The 20,020-nt window shown below is 35.0% G+C and overlaps 3 protein-coding genes across 7 annotated transcripts; 2 read left to right on the forward strand and 1 right to left on the reverse strand.

The window, feature by feature from the left end:
• The first annotated feature begins 5,550 nt into the window (after positions 1-5,550).
• On the forward strand, positions 5,551-18,621 carry LOC140827450 (uncharacterized). 4 transcript variants are annotated; one of them, XM_073190125.1, is made up of 12 exons: positions 5,551-5,667; positions 10,630-10,706; positions 14,313-14,731; positions 14,833-15,042; positions 15,139-15,231; positions 15,414-15,530; positions 15,613-16,053; positions 16,142-17,048; positions 17,123-17,230; positions 17,313-17,382; positions 17,459-17,766; positions 18,431-18,621. In XM_073190125.1, exons 3-7 carry the CDS (start codon positions 14,327-14,329, stop codon positions 15,811-15,813), a joined length of 1,026 nt encoding a protein of 341 aa, XP_073046226.1. In that variant the 5' UTR covers positions 5,551-5,667; positions 10,630-10,706; positions 14,313-14,326; the 3' UTR covers positions 15,814-16,053; positions 16,142-17,048; positions 17,123-17,230; positions 17,313-17,382; positions 17,459-17,766; positions 18,431-18,621. The 4 variants fall into 4 exon arrangements, with proteins under 4 accessions (XP_073046226.1, XP_073046225.1, XP_073046224.1 ...); XM_073190124.1 differs by lacking the exon at positions 5,551-5,667 and having other exon boundaries at positions 10,620-10,706; positions 17,459-17,566; positions 17,680-17,766; XM_073190123.1 differs by lacking the exon at positions 5,551-5,667 and having other exon boundaries at positions 10,620-10,706; positions 16,142-16,396; positions 16,638-17,048.
• On the reverse strand, positions 7,004-10,204 carry LOC140827449 (uncharacterized). Of its 2 annotated transcripts, XM_073190122.1 has the most exons (5): positions 10,072-10,204; positions 8,798-9,756; positions 7,891-8,700; positions 7,693-7,811; positions 7,004-7,590 (listed from the first exon to the last, which is right to left on the reverse strand). In XM_073190122.1, exons 2-5 carry the CDS (start codon positions 9,744-9,746, stop codon positions 7,093-7,095), a joined length of 2,376 nt encoding a protein of 791 aa, XP_073046223.1. In that variant the 5' UTR covers positions 9,747-9,756; positions 10,072-10,204; the 3' UTR covers positions 7,004-7,092. The 2 variants fall into 2 exon arrangements, with proteins under 2 accessions (XP_073046223.1, XP_073046222.1); XM_073190121.1 differs by lacking the exon at positions 10,072-10,204 and having other exon boundaries at positions 8,798-9,935.
• Positions 10,861-13,838, forward strand: LOC140827166 (uncharacterized). Its single transcript, XM_073189784.1, has 3 exons — positions 10,861-13,307; positions 13,388-13,493; positions 13,580-13,838. The coding sequence occupies exons 1-3, from the start codon at positions 10,861-10,863 to the stop codon at positions 13,667-13,669; spliced, it is 2,643 nt and encodes an 880-aa protein (XP_073045885.1). The 3' UTR covers positions 13,670-13,838.
• Positions 18,622-20,020: the final 1,399 nt, after the last annotated feature.

Below are 20,020 nucleotides of genomic sequence, written 5' to 3' on the forward strand. Positions count from 1 at the left end.
ACCACTAACTTTACTAGAACCCCTAATTTTAATAAAATACAAATGTGTCAAATTTTCATTATTTAAAATCTCCAACTATTAAAATTAGTATTTTTGAAAAGATTAATCAGCTACTAAATTAAATTAGGCTTTAAAATGCTTAAAATTTCATAAATCATTTAAAATACTAATTTTCTTGACTTGAAATAAAATACTACATTATTCATAAATTGCCTAAATCATCACCGGTCTCTTTTCCCGATCTCGCATCGAATATTCGCTTGAAACATAAAACTCACGAAAACGTTTTTACGCACATCAAATAAACATGTAATAATTTAAAATAATGCAAATCATAAATCATGCATCTTTAAAATCATTTTAGAATCAAATAAATAATATAACAATTTAAGAAATGCATGGGTTTACGTGTACTGATTTTGGGCTCTACATAGTCTTCTAGTCGTGGACCTGATTCGAAGAATAAAGAAAGGAGTTCTTGAAGAAAGTTCGTAGGGAAATTCAACAAGAGCTATGTCCGCAAATAACAGAATAGTTGGAGCTGAGTGAAATAATTCACTAAAAGTATAAATTTTAACACTCTATGAATGTTTAATCCAAACTATACGAGTGTCCAAATATTTTGATTGCCAAAATAAAATAAAAATTTTAAAACTTCCATTGCATTTGGGCGCGAGAGAACACAAATCATAACAGTGGTATCAGAGCCAGGTTCTCTATATCGTATGGTTTTAAATATTGAATAATTTATTCTAGCCACACAAGAAAATTTTTCAGAAAATTGTTGCACCATAAAATTATGATATTAAAAAAAAATTTGGATCAGCCCGGAACTGTTCCGGGCAGACAGCGCGCACTGCCTATGCGCGCAGTGTGTGGAGCTTCCGCACAGGTGCGCGCAGGACTGCCCGAAACGTTCGTGCATTTGGCGGGCAGTTGCCTGAGAATGTCTCGTGCACTGTGCTGAATAATGGGCTTGAATTGTTTAGGCCTAGGGTGCGATTTTCTGATTTTTTGAAAACTTTAGACAAAATTGATATTTGATGAAAATTAGTTCAATTTCTCTTTTGGAAAATTAAATTTAAATTAATAATTTTCTTGTAAAATATATAATAATAATAATACAATTTTAATTATTTATGGTAAATAATTTTTAAAAGAAATCAATTAATATTGAATTAATTGAAAATTAAATAAAAATATTTATTTAATTTATTAAATTCTTTAATAATTGTGGTGGTTATTAATAAAATTATTAGATACATGATTTATGAATTAATTATATTTGTTTGATTAATTGATGTTAATATTTGATATTAAATGCATGAAGGATGGTCAAGAGACTTGACCAACATGTTAGGTGTATGTTAGGATATTTTACTGTTTTATTCTTTTTATTTATATTTGATATTATTAAAGTGGGCCTGGTTTATGGTCCGTTCCCACCTCATGAGATGTATCCCTTATGTGCCATGGCTATTTAATTGTAATTATTATAAATCATGAGAGATCAAGACTGGAAGTTGGTGGGCCCGATGCACAAGATGAAGACATGTAAAATATTGGAAGGTCTTGTAATAAGTTGCATTTGCATCCCTGAATTCACATAGGTTTTGAATTTGGATCCATGTCTGGCTCACATGGATCTAATAGTGTTGGTGATCGATCAACCTTATTTATTGTTGAATGTCATGTTATGATTCATATGCGATATATATAGTAGTATGCATGTATGTATATTATTAGATAATATAGTTGCATGCAGGGGCGGAGTTAGGATTCTTAAATACCTGGGACTAGCTGTATTAAACAGTAATTGATTCAGTTAAAATCAAACCGAATATTTTAAAATCGAATTAACTGAACTTTTTTTCTAACAAACCGAACCAACCGAATTTTACTATGAAAACCTAACAAATCAAATCGAAAAAATCGATTATTTCGATCAGTAACACATTCAACCGAAATTTTAGAATTTTTTTATAATAATTATGTTTTAAATAAAAAATTGCAATATACAAATTAGATTAAATAAATTTAAATTTTGTTTGTTAAAAAATATTTTTAAGTATAGTATTATTGTCTAATAAATTTTATTAGAAATTGTAATATTTATATGCTTATAAACTTTTTAAAAAACTTAATAATATTAATTTTATTTATAAAAGTTTAGTTTGTTATGTTAACCGAAATTTATATTAAAAAATAAAATCGAACCGAACTAACCTATATTTTAAAAAAATTAAACCGAACTTCCGAATTAACTGATTGTAGAACCAAACGTTTGCTGTTTTACCAAAAGTTATGATTTATATAAATAGTAATGAATTATGATCCGAATTTACGCTCTATCTCAAAGTTGCGTAATTTCATAGCATATAACAATAAACAACCAACAAATAGTAATGAAATATGATTTATAACAATTGTTTTATTTTTAATTTTTAAACATGAGACTACAAAAAATATAAAAACTAAAACTTATAAAAAATTTGTTTTAATTTTAATATGGGATGAAAAATATATAATTTAAAAATATTAATTTTTTTATTTTAAAATAATAGGTGGGGCTAGAGCCCACCCTAGCCAAAGGGTGGCTCCACCTCTGGTTTCATGAATCCAGCAAACATATAAAACTCGTGGCACATGATTTTAAATTAAAATGATGAGACAATTTGAAAATTTAAATCCCTCATTTCTAATAAAATTCAAAATTTATATCAAACCACAAGAGTAAAAATTACAAGAGTTTAATTTATTATTGACTTCCATTCTTTTAGGTATTTTCAAAAAAATACCTAAAAGAATATTTTTCCGGAGGTTTTTGAGCTTGATGGGTTTGTATTTATGCGAATTGGCTCAAAACCCTTTAATCCTATTTAAATCCAAATTTGGGCCCATTATCACTTGGTTATCTATTTAAATATTACACTAATCAACCCTAAACCTAACCATACACTTAGCAGTTGCCCCACCCTCCCAACAACAGCTTTTTACGTGCAAAACCAGCAGCAATATTGCTGCACATTTGGATCCTCCATAGTTCCTTCAACAAGTCACCTCCCCGCTACTCCGGTGCTTTACCGATGCACTTTTCTTCAAGCTTCGATCATATAATCATCAATTCATGCTTGTACTTTTGTTTTCCCTTCGTACACGCCAATAATATGCAGATATTTATGTGTTTTTACGAAAATTGCATGAGTCACCTTGTGGTTGCTTTTTTATACAAGTTGACATGAATCTTGTATCCTTTTCTTGACTTGCTCATGTTTTTACGATCTGTTGCAAGGGGACTGCTGTGTTGTGTTGCTGTGGGTCTGTTAACATCGAGGAGGAAAGGGTTCTAGGCCGGAGTTGAATCCTTGTCGAGTTTGGAGGGAGACGAGCGAGTTCCTTGAGGTTTCGATTTTTTTGTGCTGAGATCGATGAATGGGTATGAACCGGCGACTCAAGGGTCAATCCTAGCCATGGAACAAAGCCTGGTGGGTTTGCGACACAACCTAGGAGGTTCGACCACCGCTGGAACGAGCCTCAAAGTCAATCAAGCGTGAGGAAGCGTGTTGGGTCGTGTGGTGCGTTTGGGTGAGCCTCGGGTGTGCCTGTGTTTATGACATGCATGGGGCTGAGTCCTTGTGATGTTTCGGTCCAGGAAGGTCCTAGGGTGGTCTGGAAGAGGCTGGTCCCAATGGTTTTGGTGTAGGGTGGGTGAATGTGTTCTAGGTTCACGCTAGAGTTCGACTAGATGGAGTAGTAAAATTCAGCAACCATTGGGAAGGTTTCGGGACAATAAAAGGGCTGAAATAGGTGGTTCAGAGGCTGGTCACGTAGATTTAAGTCATGGTTAGAGTTGGGAAAATTTTGGTTGAGTTTCGGGTTAAAATCGGAACCCCGGTCCAAGTTTTAAAACGAATCGTTTAAGTTTTAAAACGGGCTCGAATAGATGATATTTTCGATCGACTAAAAGGAGCCAAGGTTCTCTCAAAACTCGATCTAAGATCAGGTTACCATCAGCTGAAAATCAAAGCATAGGATATCCCTAAAACAAATTTTAGGACAAGATATGAGCACTACGAATTCACGGTAATGTCTTTTGGTCTAACAAATGCTCCTGCAACATTCATGGACATTATGAACTGAGTATTCAAGCCATACCTTGATAAGTTTGTGGTGGTTTTCATAGATGATATGCAGGTATACTCGCCAAGTGAGAAAGACCATTGAGAACATCTGCATCTAACCTTGCAGACACTGCGTGAAAATGAACTCTATGCCAAACTCAAGAAGTGTGAATTTTGGCTAAAAGGTGTTGCGTTCTTAGGCCATATAATCTCTAAATTAGTCGTGTCAAAACTTTAAGCTTAACTATAAAACTCAACTATAAACTTAAATTTTCAGCTAACACGGCTCGAGGAAGTAACTCCAAAGCTCGAGGATTAGCTTAACGACAACCTATGCTAAGAAACACGATCTCATGAACTCAATATTTTATCTCAAAGAAACTCAACTTTCCTTGTCCTAAAAAACCAAAAAGGGAGCTAAAGGAAATGAAAAATTTATTATGTAAGAAATAACCCTTGAGTTGTTCAAGGTGGCCCTTGATGCTTGGATAACATTGACAACTTTTATGGCTTTGCTTACACTACAAGAAATTTACATTTTACAATAGTGAAAAGACAACGGTTTTATCAGAAACTGTTGTCTTTTTCCTTTCAACAACGGTTTTAATGAAAAACGTTGTCTTTGTGACTTTTTTCTTTGTCAAAGACAATGGTTTTTTTAATACCATTGTCATTTATGTGTCAACTACAACGGTTTTAGCAAACTGTTGTCTATGAGCGTGTTTTTTGGATATAAAAACAACGGTTTTAAAAACCGTTGTCCTGTTGCTTGTTTTTTTATTTAGATAAGACAACGGTTTTTGTTAAAACCGTTGTCTTTTATAGGTAACAACAACGGTTTTAATACCGTTGTCTATAAGCGGGTTTTTTTAGTAACTACGACAACGGTTTTTAATAAACTGTTGTATATGAGCGTGCTTTTTGGGTATAAAGACAACGATTTTTGTTGCTTGTTTTTTTATTTAGATAAGACAACGGTCTTTTATAGGTAGCAACAACGGTTTTTATGCCATTGTCTGTAAGCGGGTTTTTTAGTAGCTACGACAACGGTTTTAATAAGCATTGTCTATGAGTGCATTTTTATGTAGCTACAACAATGGTGTTACAAACCATTGTATATTAACGTCAGTGAAAAACTACTTTTTTTTAGTAGCTACGACAACGGTTTATAAAATCATTGTCTCTGTACATTTTTTGGGCCTAAGACAACGGTTTAGATAAAACTGTTGTTGTATTATTAAAAAAATGACTTCCAAAGCAACACTTTAAATCATTTAACAACAGGGTTTAAAAAACTGTTGTTAAAAAAACCAATTACCCCAATTAACTAATTATCTCCCACTGATCAGTAGTACTTCTCGCATTAATATTTATCACACACTTTTAATTTACATTTAATATATATCACACACTTTAAAATCACAACACATTATCGCGATTAACACACACCAAACCCTCTCCCGTCGCGCGCCCTCATTTTTCCCAGCCGAATCAAAGCCGCCGCTCGTCCGTTCGCTGTCAACGAGGACCCGCGAAGTTAGCCCACGTCCGGTCGACCTTGATTGCAACTTTAATCGGGAGTTTTGAGCAAGGCAAGGTCGTGAATCTTAGTCCTATTCTGCGCACTATTTGTCATCCGTTTGGGTAAGAATTTCACTCGATTATTTGGCTCATTTGAGGTTGTTTGAGATGTATTATATTAGTTTTAAGTAGCTGCTGGATCTGGCACTAGATAAGAACAGGGCAAATATTGTGAATTTATGTTACGGGTGTGCTTCTAAAATTTTATTTTATCGGTAATATGCTCTCCCTGAAGCATTTGAATTTTGTACATTGTTTGAGCTTTGTCACACGTCCTTGCTCTTCTCCCAGGATTAACATATTTGCTTAAAATATCAATTTTTTTCGTTAAATTGTGTTATTGTATATACATTCACAGTAAATACACATATATGTTGATTATAAAGTTTTAGCCCGTTCATATTGATTTTCTGAATAATCGTTCATTTTTCTGAATAAAATTTTGCTGCTTGAGTTAGGCATAAGGTTGCTGCGAGAGCCATTCTTTGCATTTGAATCTCATTGATATTGCCATCCAAATTTGGGTCCAATATGCTGTTGAAATCCCCATTTTCTAGTTTGGGTTTTGCCTAAAACCGAAAAAGCAGTTTAGTATAATGGTTTGAAAAACTTAGAAACAGAGAAATTTCAGTAAGACATCTACACCAAGTTATGCCGGTGTAAAAAATTTCATGAAGAAATCTCATTGGCACTAATTAACTTTTTAATTACTTAAATATATAAAAATAATTGCCCAAAGTACGAGTAATGAGTTAACTATAAGATTATAAAAAATTTCAGTAAGAAATCTCATTGGTTCTTTACGTGCTTGAGTTAACTGTAAGATTAAATTTTATATAAATCTTGTAAAACTTTTGGTTGTTATTTTTAAAGCAAATATAAATAGAGCCTCATTTTCACAATCCAAGACATGAAATCAAATGTGATCAAAGACAATACAAATATTTTTTAAGTTCATACGGGTGCATTTGTCAAGATTTTGTAATCATTTAGGGAGTTCAAAAATAATTCTAAAGTTGGTCGGTTTTTGTAATTTTGAGTATTACTATCACAACAAGGAATGTGTTGTATCTTAAGAAACTATTGATATGTAACATCGACATCGTGTGTGAGACAAATTTGTCTTGAATGCATAAAATATTCCTTCTAATTTCCTCCCTCTGTATCATAGTTGTCAATCGCGTGTAGCGCCCCGTAGCGCAGAGGTTGCCCGTGGCTATAGCGCGTAGCGAAGCGCGTAGCGAGGGCTATTTGAAAGTGTAGCGCCACAAGCATATAAATATATAATATATAATATATACTAACATCAATTCAATCTTTCATTCTTAAATAGCAAATATATAAGTTCAAAACATATAAAACCTCAATTCTAAAACTAGAAAAACATAATTTAAAATTCATCTTCATCTTCCTCATCAAGATCGAGACCATCTTCTTCATTTGAAATTGCATAACGTTCGGCATCATTCTCTTCTTCACTTTCTTCATCAAAGTCAAATTCATCATCATCTATAAAATTCAGTGTGGAAGATGTTTCTATTGGCCTTTTCCCTCTAGACTTAGATGTGGCCGCCTTTGAGCTTCCTGTAGATGTAGGGGTCGCCTTCGAAGCCCCTTTGGATTTCCTCAATGTATAAGGAGATTCATCTACTCCAACAGCATCTGCAACATCTTGCCAAGTTAAATCATCACCATCATGAACAAAGTCAGGCTCTTCATCCTCCAGTCTCCCTAGCAGCCATTCATTGCCATCATCCACTTCAGTCAATATGATAGGATCGATGGTATCACGACTATCGTATCTACGCCTCAGAGCTCTGTTGTATTTGATGAACACCAAATCATTCAGTCGTTTTTGCTCCAATCTATTCCTTTTCTTGGAATGAAGCTGCATTTATTTATATATGTTTATAAGGCACGTGGCACGAGAACAAATTCTTAAAACTTCACAGTAATAGAAAATAAAAATTGTACTATTATAAAAACTTACATGTTCAAACACACTCCAATTGCGCTCGCAACCAGAGGAGCTACAAGTGAGACTGAGTATCTTTTGGGCAAGTTTTTGCAACTTTGGCGTCGAAGCTCCATATGAGTTCCACCATGCAGCTAGTTAATAACATTAGTTATATTAATATTTCTCATTGAATTTATTTCAAAAAAATAATGAAAAACTTGATTTTCATACCTGGTGATACAACATTTCTCATTTTGATTGCAACTTCCTTCCCAAAAAGACCTTCGGCTTGTTTGTATTTTAACAACTCTGTATGTATTTTTGTCTCCGTCTCAGCATCAAAAGTCAACCTACTGATTGCATTGTACAACCCCGTAACTACTTCCTCATCTTGTTCTATCTCAGAGTTTGAGTAAAAGAACTGAGGGTTCAAGAAATAACCCGCTGCATGCAAATCTTGATGGAGTTGCAACTGCCACCTATTGTCGATTATCTCAAAAACCTCTTTGTACCTATCTTCGTTATTACCAAAGGCTTTTGCTATTTTCTCCTTAGCCCTATCCATTGCCTCGTATATATAACCCATGGCAGGCTTCTTCTCCCCATCCACCAACCGAAGTACCTCCAGTAATGGGCCACCAACTTTCATAGCATAAATGATAGCATTCCAAAATGAAGGCATCAAAATAATTTTCTGTGCTTGCTTACCAGTCTGTTCCTTCGCAAATTTGCTTTTACTCCAATTTTCTGAAGTAAACATCTTTCTCAAATGTTGCTTATGCTGCTGAAAGCTTCTCATAGTCAAGAAAGCGGTGGCAAAACGAGTTTTAGCTGGCCTGATAAGGTCTCTTTGGCCGGTGAACTCTCTCATCATGTTCAACAACATAGTTCGGTTGTAAATATATCCGTTAACATTAATTGCCCGCTCAAGTGCCCTCTTCAAATCTGGCATTTTGAATATGTCCTCAAAAATCAAATCCAAACAATGTGCTGCACACGGGGCCCAATACAAGTTTGGATATTTATCCATCAACTTCTTTCCTGTAAAGAACAAGAGAATAAAATGATAGTTAATGAACATGAAACTAATCAACGAAAGTTAAAAGACGTTATAACTTAGTATATTAGATTTTCTTACCCGCATAAACATTATTTGATGCACTGTCAGTGACCACTTGAACAATATTATTCACCCCAACTTTTTGCACAAACTTGTCAAGCAACTCAAACATCTTCTCACCCGTGTGAGAGTAGCTAGATGCATCAACTGATTCAATAAACATGCTGCCTTTTGGGGTATTCACCAAGAAATTGATAAGTGATCTCCCCTTTCTATCTCTCCACCCATCAGCCATCAAAGTACAACCATTCTTCGCCATCTCCTCTTCATTTTGTTTCAAAATCAGCTTTGTGTGGTTGATCTCCTCCTTTAAAAGTGGTTCTCTCACCTCATGGTAACTAGGTGGTTTCATCCCAGGACCATATTGTCCAATGGCTTCGATCATTGGCTTCAAGCTGTCATATTTGACCGCATTGAAGGCGATCCCTGCATCATACATCCACCTTGCAAATTTTTGAACTGCATCAGACCTCAACTTTTTCTGAACTTCATTAAATTGAGGTGCTTTACCACCTTGATTCTTTGCGTCTAGCTTAAAGAAAGCATTTATAGGACCCAACGACCGTGGTTTTTTGGGCATTAACATTGACGAGTTGCCCGAGGAAGAAATAGATGCCGACCGCTTTCCATGAGAAGATGGATCCCCGTGTGGATCAATATCATCTCCTTGCTCTTCTATATCAATAACATCATCAAAGTGAGTCATGGAATCCATGACAGTTTTTTGGGCCAACTTTTCTTCAAAATGATCTTTCATTTCTTTCTTAACACATGCCGGGGCTTTTGGACAAAGTTTTGTATTTTTAAATCCCCCCGCAAGATGTTGTTTGAGTCTTGTTATCCCACCTTTTGTAACTTTTTGGCAAAAGTTGCATAATATTCCATCAGAAATCTTGTCTGGATTAACCATCCTCCCATAGTTCCATCCAATATCTTTTTTTCTCAATTCTTCTTGTAGGTTTTCCATCTTATAAACTCTGAAATTCAGAAAAAAAAATTGATTATACATTGAGGAAATCCAATAAGCAAATGGCAATAATCAAATGTCCAAAAAAATCAAATGACAGTAGTCAATGTCCAAAAAAATCAAATGGCAGTAACATATTACCGAATGTCATTTTGGACAGTAATCAAATGTTCAAAAAAATCAAATGACAGTAACATATAAGAGCAGTAACATATTACCGAATGTCCAAATTGCAATAAACAAATGGCAGTAATCAAATGCTCAAAAAAATCAAAAACCAGAAAATAAGGAAAAAAGAAATGAAAAGAGAAGAGCAGATTATTACCGAAGTGGGCGGATGCAAGCGGTGGCCTGAAGTCCGGCAGTCGGCGGCCAGAAGTCCGGCAGTCGGTGGCAGTCGGCGGTGCAAGGGAAGATTTCTTGAGCGTGTTGTTGATGCTTGGAGAAGTGGAGAAGGGGAGAAGATACGCGCTGTTCTGCTTGTTAGGGTGTGCTGAATGGGCCGAAAATTGGGCTTAAAATTGAGTGGAAAATTGGGCCGAAAATTGGGTGGAAAATGGGCCGAATTTTGGGTGGAAAAACTGCCCAAGCTTTTCTTCAACATAGCGCGCTATTTACTCGCTATAGCTATACCGAAATAGCGCCTATAGCGAGGATAGCGCTCGCTATTTGAAAGTGGCTTGCGCATAGCCCCCTGTAGCGACCGGGCGTCGCTACGCCTCGCTACACGCGATAGCGAGCGCTACAAGCGCTATTAACAACTGTGCTCTGTATCTTCTTCTCCTTTTCCTTTCTCTCAAGTTCTTTTTTTTTTCTTCTTTATCTCTGTTACATTCTTCTCCTTCTCCTTTAACCGAAAATGTACCTGTTGCAGGTCTTGCAGGAATGTGAACTACTTCCAGCGCCTTTAGGTGTATGCTGATCTGGGAAGTTTGCAGGAGTTTTACTAGCCTAATTTGGGTAAGGAGTAGCTACATGAATTCTGTTTATGTATACATTTGTGTGTATATATATTGAAAAGATAGGCTATCAATAAAAGATTTTTCTTATATTATTTAAAATTGTTTTGAAGGGTTTGGGCTCATTGTTAGCTGAGTATTTGTACCAACAATGGATGTCAAAAGATAGGCTACCACATGAATTTGATGTTGGAGCAGAGTCTTTCTTGCAGTTTGCACTAAAAATTGCTTCCCATTCTGATGCAATACCTTATCCATGTGCAAGATGTGGTAATCTAAGGAAGAAAAATGTTGAAACTATCAGGGCAAATTTGTATTGTAATGGTACGGATTTGACATATCATACATGGATATGGCATGGGGAAAGATCTACGAAAGGGAACTCAATGAATGATAATGATCGAGTAGGACAAGATGAACATAAATCATTCAGTGAGGAACCTATAGATATGGTGCATTGTGTATATGAAAGTTATGCTGAGAATCCAAGCCAATTCAATAAGCTACTTGAAGATGCAGATAAACCTTTATATCCTGGATGTGCTAAATTCACAAAGTTATCTGCAATTGTGAAATTATTTAACTTGAAGGCAAAATATAGTTGGATTGATAAAAGTTTCACTGATCTACTTATTTTGTTTGGAGAAATGCTTCCAGATCACAATGAATTGCCTTCATCTTTGTATGATGCAAAGAAAAGCTTACGCACATTAGGGATGGACTATGTGAAAATTCATGCTTGTCCTAATGATTGTATCTTATACCGGAAGGAGTACGAAGATTTTGCAAATTGCCCTACTTGCGGGACGTCAAGGTGGAAGTTGGGCAACAAATCAAAGGTAAAGGAAGAAATTCCTGCAAAGGTCTTGTGGTATTTCTCACCTATTCCAAGATTTCAAAGAATGTTTCAGAATAAGGCGATATCCAAGGAGTTAACTTGGCATGTTGATAAAAGAATTCGTGATGGATACTTGCGTCATCAAGCTGATTCGCTCTCTTGGAAATTAGTTGATCGCATGTGGCCAGATTTTGCTTATGAGCCAAGAAATCTTAGATTGGCTATATCAGCATATGGGATCAATCATCATAGTTTGATGATTTCTGCATATAGTTGTTGGCCTGTTTTAATGATCACATACAATCTTTCACCATGGTTGTGTATGAAGAGAAAATTTGTGATGCTCACTTTGTTGATATCTGGTCCTAGACAGCTGGGTAATGATATTGATGTTTACTTAGCACCTCTTATTGACGACTTAAAATGCTTATGGGATAAAGGTGTTGAAGCATATGATGCATATCGAGAAGAAAATTTCTCTCTTAGAGCTGTTCTACTATGGACAATCAATGATTTTCCTGCATATGGGAACATGTCAGGATGTGTTGTGAAAGGGTATCATGCATGTCCTATTTGTGTAGAAGAAACATATTCGACAAGGTTGAAGCATTGTAGAAAAATATCATATACAGGCCATAGAAGGTATCTACTTTCAAGTCATCCTTATCGAAGACAGAAGAAGGCATTTAATGGGAAGCAAGAATTTAACCTTGCACCAAAACCATTGAGTGGCAATGAAATTTTAGAAAGAGTTCAAAGAATTAATTATCATTGTGGAAAATTCAGCGGAAAGCTTCAGTCAAAGAACAATGACGGGATAACATGCTGGAAAAAGAAATCAATATTCTTTGAACTTGAGTATTGGAAAGATCTACACGTTCGACATGTTCTTGATGTGATGCACATTGAAAAAAATGTTTGTGAAAGTCTCATCGGTACGTTACTTGACGTTCCAGGAAAAACAAAGGATGGAGTAGCATCAAGATTAGATCCTTTGGAAATGAATTTAAGATATGAATTGGCACCAAGGATTGGGGAGAAGAAAAAGTTTTTGCCAGTAGCATGTTACACACTAACTAAGGATGAGAAAAGAAGTATTTGCAATTCTTTGTCGGGAGTAAAGGTACCTGTAGGTTACTCATCAAATGTTAGAAGCCTTGTGTCGATGAAGGATTTGAAACTTGTTGGCTTGAAGTCACAAGACTATCACACTTTAATACAACAATTGCTTCCAGTGGCCATCCGCGGTGTCTTGCCAAAACATGTCAGAGACACTATCACCCGGCTGTGTTTCTTCTTCAATGTGTTATATAGTAAAGTGATAAACGTCTTAAAGTTGGATGACTTGCAAAGAGAGATCGTGTTGATATTGTGTTCACTTGAAAAGTACTTCCCCCCTTCATTTTTTGATATAATGATTCATTTAGATGTTCATCTTGTGCGGGAGGTCAAATTGTGTGGACCGATTTGGTATAGGCACATGTACCCATTTGAAAGATTCATGAAGATTTTGAAAGGTTATGTGCGCAATCACAATCGGCCTGAAGGGTGTATAGCTGAATGTTACATTGCCGAAGAGGCTGTCGAATTTTGCTCAGATTATATATCTAATGTCCACACAATTGGGATACCATCAAGGCATCGAGAAGTAGAACTTACTAAGCCTTTATCGGGAGCAGTTTTGCACTCCACTAGTCATGATGAGCTGCAACAAGCACATCTTCATGTATTGACAAATGATGTTGAGATCGATCCTTATGTCGAGTAAGATATCTAACCTATCAATTCTTTCATGCCCTTTGCATACATTCTATTGGTTTGTCTATTGCAAATTATTTCGTTAGGGAACACATGGTGGATTTGAAATCAAGATTTCCTCATAAAGCCAAGTCCAAAAAGTTGTTACAAGATGAGCATAACCGAACGTTTACTAACTTGTTGCGTGATACTGTAAGTTCCAAAATACTATATATTAACATGCATACAACTCTTGGTATCTTACGTAAAATCTAAATTTATGGCATTGTGAAATATAGGTTGCACATTTAATTGACCATTCTACCCATGAAATATCAGAAAGATTGAAGTGGATGGCGCGTGGACCTAGCAACAAAGTGTTAAAGTAATATAGTTATCTGATTGATGGGGTTACATATACTACAAAAGAACGTGATGACATACGAGTAACTCAAAACTCTGGAGTAAGCTTAATCGCAAATACAATGCAAGTTGCCAGTGCAAAGGATAAAAACCCAATTGTTTCAGACATGGTTTTTTATGGAGTTATTGAAGAAATATGGGAACTCGATTGCAAATCCGACTCTTTTATCTTGGGAAGTCAAGCAAAGCAAGTATTTTACATTGAAGATCCTGAAGATCCTGAATGGAGTATTGTACTTGCAACTCCTACTAGAGAGTCATTTGAACATGTCAATGGTGATGAACTGGAAGACACTTTAATTCACTATCAATCTTTTACCAGAGGGTTACCATCAATGGGTGTTGACGGAGCATTCGACAATGAACCATCATGCCTTCGTGAAGATTGTGATGGGACTTGGGTCGACAATGTTTAACCAAAGATATTTTACTTTTGAAGATGTAAAGATTGTGATGGGACTTGGGTAGACAATATTGAAGTTATACTTTTATTTATCTTTGTATATGTTGAATTTCTATTGAAGATGAATTTCTTATCCTATTTTTTGTTATATATATTGTGTATTTATTTCTATAGTGATATGTGTTTTTCGATTTTTTGTTGAACAGGTTAAATATGGACTATGACATCCTTTAGAAAGCTTAAAATTGGGTCTCATGATGATGACACAATTCATGAACCGAGCAAGAGATTAGGACAACCTGATGTTATTGGAAAGGGCAAAGAAAAAATTGCATCTACTTCTACTGATAAGAGTTTTGATGGAAAGGAAATGTTGGGATCTACAGACACTGAAACAACAAGAACATCTAGAGGTGGTACACATCTAGATAAGATTTCTAGGCAGAGGGTTCAGGGAATTCGAAAGGAGGTAAGTTTCAATCTGCTTGGACAACTAGTAGGAGATGTTTCTGCTGAAATGCGGAGTTATATTGTTGTGCTTGCTCGAGAAAAAGTTAAGATAACTTACAAGACATGGAAGCAAGTTCCAAGTGAAGTGAAAGAATTGATATGGGAATCTGTTAATGTAAGTTCTATTGTTTTTTCACAAGTAATATTCATATTGTTTATATATATTTTATGTTATGTAATTCTTTTTAATGTATTTCCAATTTTGATGATTAACAGTTGACATTTGATGTTCCCCCAAGCTGGAAAAAGGGATGTTTAAATTCGGAAAATATTAAGTGGCGTCAATTTAAATCACATCTCACTCAAACATACATTTCGAACAAGGTTGATAAACCAGAGGAGTTGGATCAACCACCTACTGGCTATGGTCTTGCACGAGATGACTGGATTTCTTTTGTCATGACTCGCATGTCTGATAAATTCATTGTAAGTATCTTTTTTTTTTAAAAAAAAATAAGTCCACCATGAAGTATTTAACGAATTAAAAAATATTTGATATGTGTAATTCTTCACTTTGACTAGGAACTAAGTGATCAACAGAAGGAAAGAAGGAAGAAGAACATATACCCTTATCGCCTTTCTCGTAAGGGCTATGCACGATTTGCTGAAGAAATAGTAAGTATATTTCAACATTTGTGCCGCCCAAGAAGTGACTGTTGCATTCCTTCGCATGAATACTTGTAACATGGGTGGCTGTTTTGTTTTTCTAGCATGTGATATATATCATTGCATTTGCTGTTTTTTTTGTCAACATTCAATATATTTGACAAATACCATTTGATGGTTCTTGTATGTAGGCAAGTGAATTGTGTGACGATGATGATATCAATAGAGCTATTATTTGGAAAAAAGGGCGAGTGAATAAAGAAGGGGATATTGATGGCCAGGAGTTGCAAATAACAGTAGAAAAGATTGTGAGCAAACTATACATAAAAATCAATTATTTTATTTTAATGAAACCTTTTAAAGTAATTAATAATTTCAAGTGGCTGACAGGATGATTACATACAACAAAAGCGTGAGGGAAAACTTGAAATAAAAGAAACAAAAAAGGATATTCTCACGAAAGCACTCAATTCAGATGAACATGGTGGACGTGTGAGAGCTTTTGGAGGTCACATCACTCCAACATTATATTTCAATGTTGGTAGAAGTTGGAAGACTGAGGATGTTGATAGAAAGATAATGATTGAGTAAAAGAAAGAGTTGATCGAGGCTAGAAAATTAATTCAAGAGCAAGATACATGCATTCAAAAACTTGAAGCAATTGTCTACAAAAAAGGTGCATGGGACAGTGAGATTGATGACAAAGGAAGTTGTTCGGTAAAATTGCATCAAGTGAATGAAAATGAAATGAAAATCGACAAGTTTTTCCCCAATTATGAAGATTTGAATGACGTCGAAATGAAAGTTGTGGAAAAATCTGTTGCTTTACAGGTATATAATTTGTTGTGGTTGTATAGTAATTAATATTTTTTAAATAAAGAGTTATTACAATTCATTGACATAATTATTTGTCTTTTAGGGTCAAGCGGTTATTTTGATATTGGATTCTAGCACAGACATTGTTGCATATGGAACAGTTGTTGAGGTCAATGGAGCTAATAACTTGCTTCATGGTGTTCCATTACCTCAAAATTGGATGTGTGTATCCATTGATGAGGCAATGCAAAAATCAGCACTTTTGCCGGTTCCGATTCCCAATGAATGTGAAAATGTTGGGGATGCCGTAGGAACACACGTTGCTTGGCCAAATCATTTGATAATGCTACGACAAGAGGTACACATATGCTTATATTTCAAAGTAAATGTCTGTCAAATTCTCCAGTATTGCACCTATCTATCATGTTTACAATAAAATTATCAGACGCGTCGAAGGAACAAAACCGTCAGTTTCGAAACAAACCAGACTTTATCATCAAATGTGCCAAGAGCAGTGCGCATGGTGTATTGTTATTGTAAGACAGCCCTTTAAAATGGAAGGAAATTAGCATTTCTTTTAGATTATGAAGTATTTGCAGATGATTATGAAGTTAACTTGCACTTTGAGGACATCAGTCCTTTGTATCACTTGGAGCCAATTTCTGGAAATTGTATAGTTGTCTACATTTGGTATGTTTTCGATTAACTTAAAGTTTGTTTGTTCTTTTCTTATATGATTATATAAGATGCATATAATTTGTTAGTTTAGTATGTAGTGTAGTTTTGATTTTCTTTTAATTGAAATGACATGCATCTTTATAAAAAGATGGTGAAAGAAAACAAGATTGAAAAATTCAGATTCGTTAATCCACACAGCATCCCAAATTTGCACAAAAATATACACGAAAAAACTGGTAAAACTGAAAGGTTGAACAAGAGGGAGATTTCTTTAGCGGATAGGCTGAGTGGTGCAGCAATGATCAAGTGGTTTTGGTTCCAAGTTGTTGTGGGTAAGTAAGATTCTAATGTAATTCTCAATTGATTTTTTTAGTGAATTACATACACTTATTATGTTCGTCTATAGTTTTTATTGGACTCTCACCGTCATCGATCCTTATAAGGAGATTGTTTATTTGGTGGATTCCCTAAGTCACCGCATTCGCGATGAGGATTGGAAATATGTTGTGGAAATGTGAGTTCATATTCCATATTAATGACGCGTTTCATTTAATGAAAAAACACTCATATATCAACTATGTTCAATGTTAATGAAGGGCGTTGAGATTGTTTAACTCAACTAAGGAAAGGAAAGGAAGAAAGCGTGTACAATGGGAAGTCATAAAGGTATGTGTAATTCTCATTCGAGCTAATTTTTTTATGCGTATATTTGTAATAAACAATTTGACATTTTTTAACATAGGCTTCTAAGCAACCGGATGCAAAACAATGTGGTTATTATGTGATGAGATTCATGAGGCAGATTACTGAAGAAGTTACAACTCTTGAGGGGGATTCACTAATATCGATAGTAATATTATCTTGGTTATATAAAATAATTACAAGTTATCTAGCTACTTATCATTTTGAAATTTCATTAAGTTGTGTTTTTTTTACTAATATACTTTTTGAGTGTGTTCATAGTTCACAAAAACGGAGTATTCTATGGAAGAAATCGATGAGGTGCGCACCGAGCTGGCCGAATGCATACAGGATCATATTTATGAATAGGTAGGACATGAGTTCGTCTTATTTGAAAAATACAGCTCATATTGAACGGATTTGGACATTATTTTTATACTTTTTAACATGTTTACGGGCTGTTTCAGAAATAGTCATTTTGCACATGGTTTAGCTTCTAAGTTGGGTAAAATTCTTGTTTCTACTTTAAGATTTCAAAAGTGATATTATTTTGGTTTCTTGCATTTTTCCTTTCAGTTTGTGAATTAGGAATACAAATGATACTAGATTGACATGTGATTTTTTTTTTTGTGTTTGTTGGTTCATGACATGTGGATCTCTTCATTACTTTCGGCATATGTTGAAAGAATGTGGTAATTATAGGTGATAGGTGTGATGTATGGTCTGGCTGTGTAGGTGATAGGTGTGGTGTATGGTCGTATTTAAATTTATTTCGAATATATATATTGTTGTTGTGTGTTTTATATTTTATGGTATGTCCAATTGCGTGGAGGTTATGCCAAAAATTTTCTAGGCCTGAGGTCCATTTAAAACTTTTCTATTGCATATTGTTCTCAATTCATGGCTTATTGTCTTCTAACAAGACTTTTTGCTTTTTTATACATGACTTGTTCTATATGTACGTTTTAATGCTAAGTTGTGCATGTGTTGAAATTTAACAATCATTAGAATAATGTGGTTTTTATTTTCACAGGCACTGTAATGATGTTTTGAAAGATGCACCAGCAGAGAATTCATTCCAACAAGCTATAGAAGATATTTTGGAGTTGATATGTGCAAGTCTTGGTTGTAGGGTATTTCTATTTTTGTGAACTTGACTAAAAGTTTTTGGAATATGGTTACATACTTTTTTTAATTGTTGGTTTGGTAGATTACACATCTATGAATGACATATTAAGTATATATATGTTGATGTTTGAATTGATTTTATATAAGGGTTGATTGATATATATTTCACACCCAATTATTTTAATTGATTAACAATTTATGGTTTAAATATAATAAACAACGGTTTGGTAATATATAAGACAACAGTTTAAAAATTATGTAAATCAAATCCAAAGACAACAGATTTAAAATGTTGTAAAACTGTTGTTATTGCAGCGAAAGACATCGGTTTAAAAACATTGGGAAACTGTTGTCGAATGCGATAAAAGAAAACGGTTACAAACAGTTCTCGTTTCTATAAGACAACGGTTTTTAAGAGCTACGACAACGGTTTATTATTGTTGTATTTATACACCGACAACAACGATTTTTCACCGATTTATTTGTGCGCACCCTTTCACAACAGGTCGTTTAACAACGGTTTTAAAAGACCTACGACAACGGTTTTTCACCGTCTTCTTTGATGTCTACGACAACGGTTTTTCACCGTTGTCTTTTCCCGAACCTTTAACCACATGAGCTTCTACAACGGATTTTCAAGACATACGACAACGGTTTTTCACCATCGTCTTTCACGTCTACGACAACGGTTTTTCACCGTTGTCTTTGAGCGCACCCTTTAACCACAGGGGCTTTAACAACGGTTTTTCAAGACATACAACAACGGTTTTTCACCGTTGTATTTGACGTCTACGACAACGGTTTTTCACCATTGTCTTTGAGCGCACCCTTTAACCACAGGGGCTTTAACAATGGTTTTTCAAGACATACAACAACGGGTTTTCACCGTTGTCTATAGTCTTTTTTGTGCAGTGTTGGGGCTCAAGTGGGCGTCCAAATGGGGTGATGAAAAGCCTTTTTTTCATCTATAAATATGGCATCACATGCTGAAGGAGATCATCACAAAATGCCTTCAAAAATTTTGGCCCTCACCCTCACCAAAAAGCTCTCGGCCGCCGCTAGGAAAGGGAGAAGAAGGAAAGCTCGTGCCGGCATTCTCGTGCTGGAATCGTCAACATTATGGCCATGAAGTTCTGTTAAATTTCGGCCATCATATGTTCGAATTTCAGCAAGGTTTCGCACATTCGAGTTTGAACAAGTCTCGAAGCACACCTTCAAATTTAAGTAAGTGGGTTTTTGTTATGTACTTGTATTGTAATTTTAGACTTTTTATAAATATATCATGACATGCTTGTATGTGTGTCCTTACATTGCGAAAAATGTTATGTTCTCTTTAAAATCTCGATCGATGAATGAAATGTTCTTTCTGATATCCATGTTCTTTGATTCCGCCAATTCCTTGTAATATTCTGAAAAGTTCTGTTCGATAAATCTAAATCTATAATACACTGTTACAATCCGAGTTAAAAATGAAAACGTAAATGTAATTCTGTCT

Source organism: Primulina eburnea, chromosome 3 (genome assembly GCF_022965805.1).
Source record: "Primulina eburnea isolate SZY01 chromosome 3, ASM2296580v1, whole genome shotgun sequence".
NCBI classification, from domain to species: domain Eukaryota; kingdom Viridiplantae; phylum Streptophyta; class Magnoliopsida; order Lamiales; family Gesneriaceae; genus Primulina; species Primulina eburnea.

Coding starts and splice junctions, on each gene's coding strand:
- LOC140827449 (XM_073190121.1), bottom strand. CDS start 9,788: ATGTATAATCAATTTTTTTTTCTGAATTTCAGAGTTTATAAGATGGAA. Junction 7,812..7,890: donor GAGAAATGTTGTATCACCAG/GTATGAAAATCA, acceptor GTTATTAACTAG/CTGCATGGTGGAACTCATAT. Junction 7,591..7,692: donor ATTGGAGTGTGTTTGAACAT/GTAAGTTTTTAT, acceptor AAATAAATGCAG/CTTCATTCCAAGAAAAGGAA.
- LOC140827166 (XM_073189784.1), top strand. CDS start 10,861: ATGTCAAAAGATAGGCTACCACATGAATTTGATGTTGGAGCAGAGTCT. Junction 13,308..13,387: donor GAGATCGATCCTTATGTCGA/GTAAGATATCTA, acceptor TTATTTCGTTAG/GGAACACATGGTGGATTTGA. Junction 13,494..13,579: donor CTAACTTGTTGCGTGATACT/GTAAGTTCCAAA, acceptor TGTGAAATATAG/GTTGCACATTTAATTGACCA.
- LOC140827450 (XM_073190125.1), top strand. CDS start 14,327: ATGACATCCTTTAGAAAGCTTAAAATTGGGTCTCATGATGATGACACA. Junction 15,043..15,138: donor GCATGTCTGATAAATTCATT/GTAAGTATCTTT, acceptor CACTTTGACTAG/GAACTAAGTGATCAACAGAA. Junction 15,531..15,612: donor AAATAACAGTAGAAAAGATT/GTGAGCAAACTA, acceptor AGTGGCTGACAG/GATGATTACATACAACAAAA.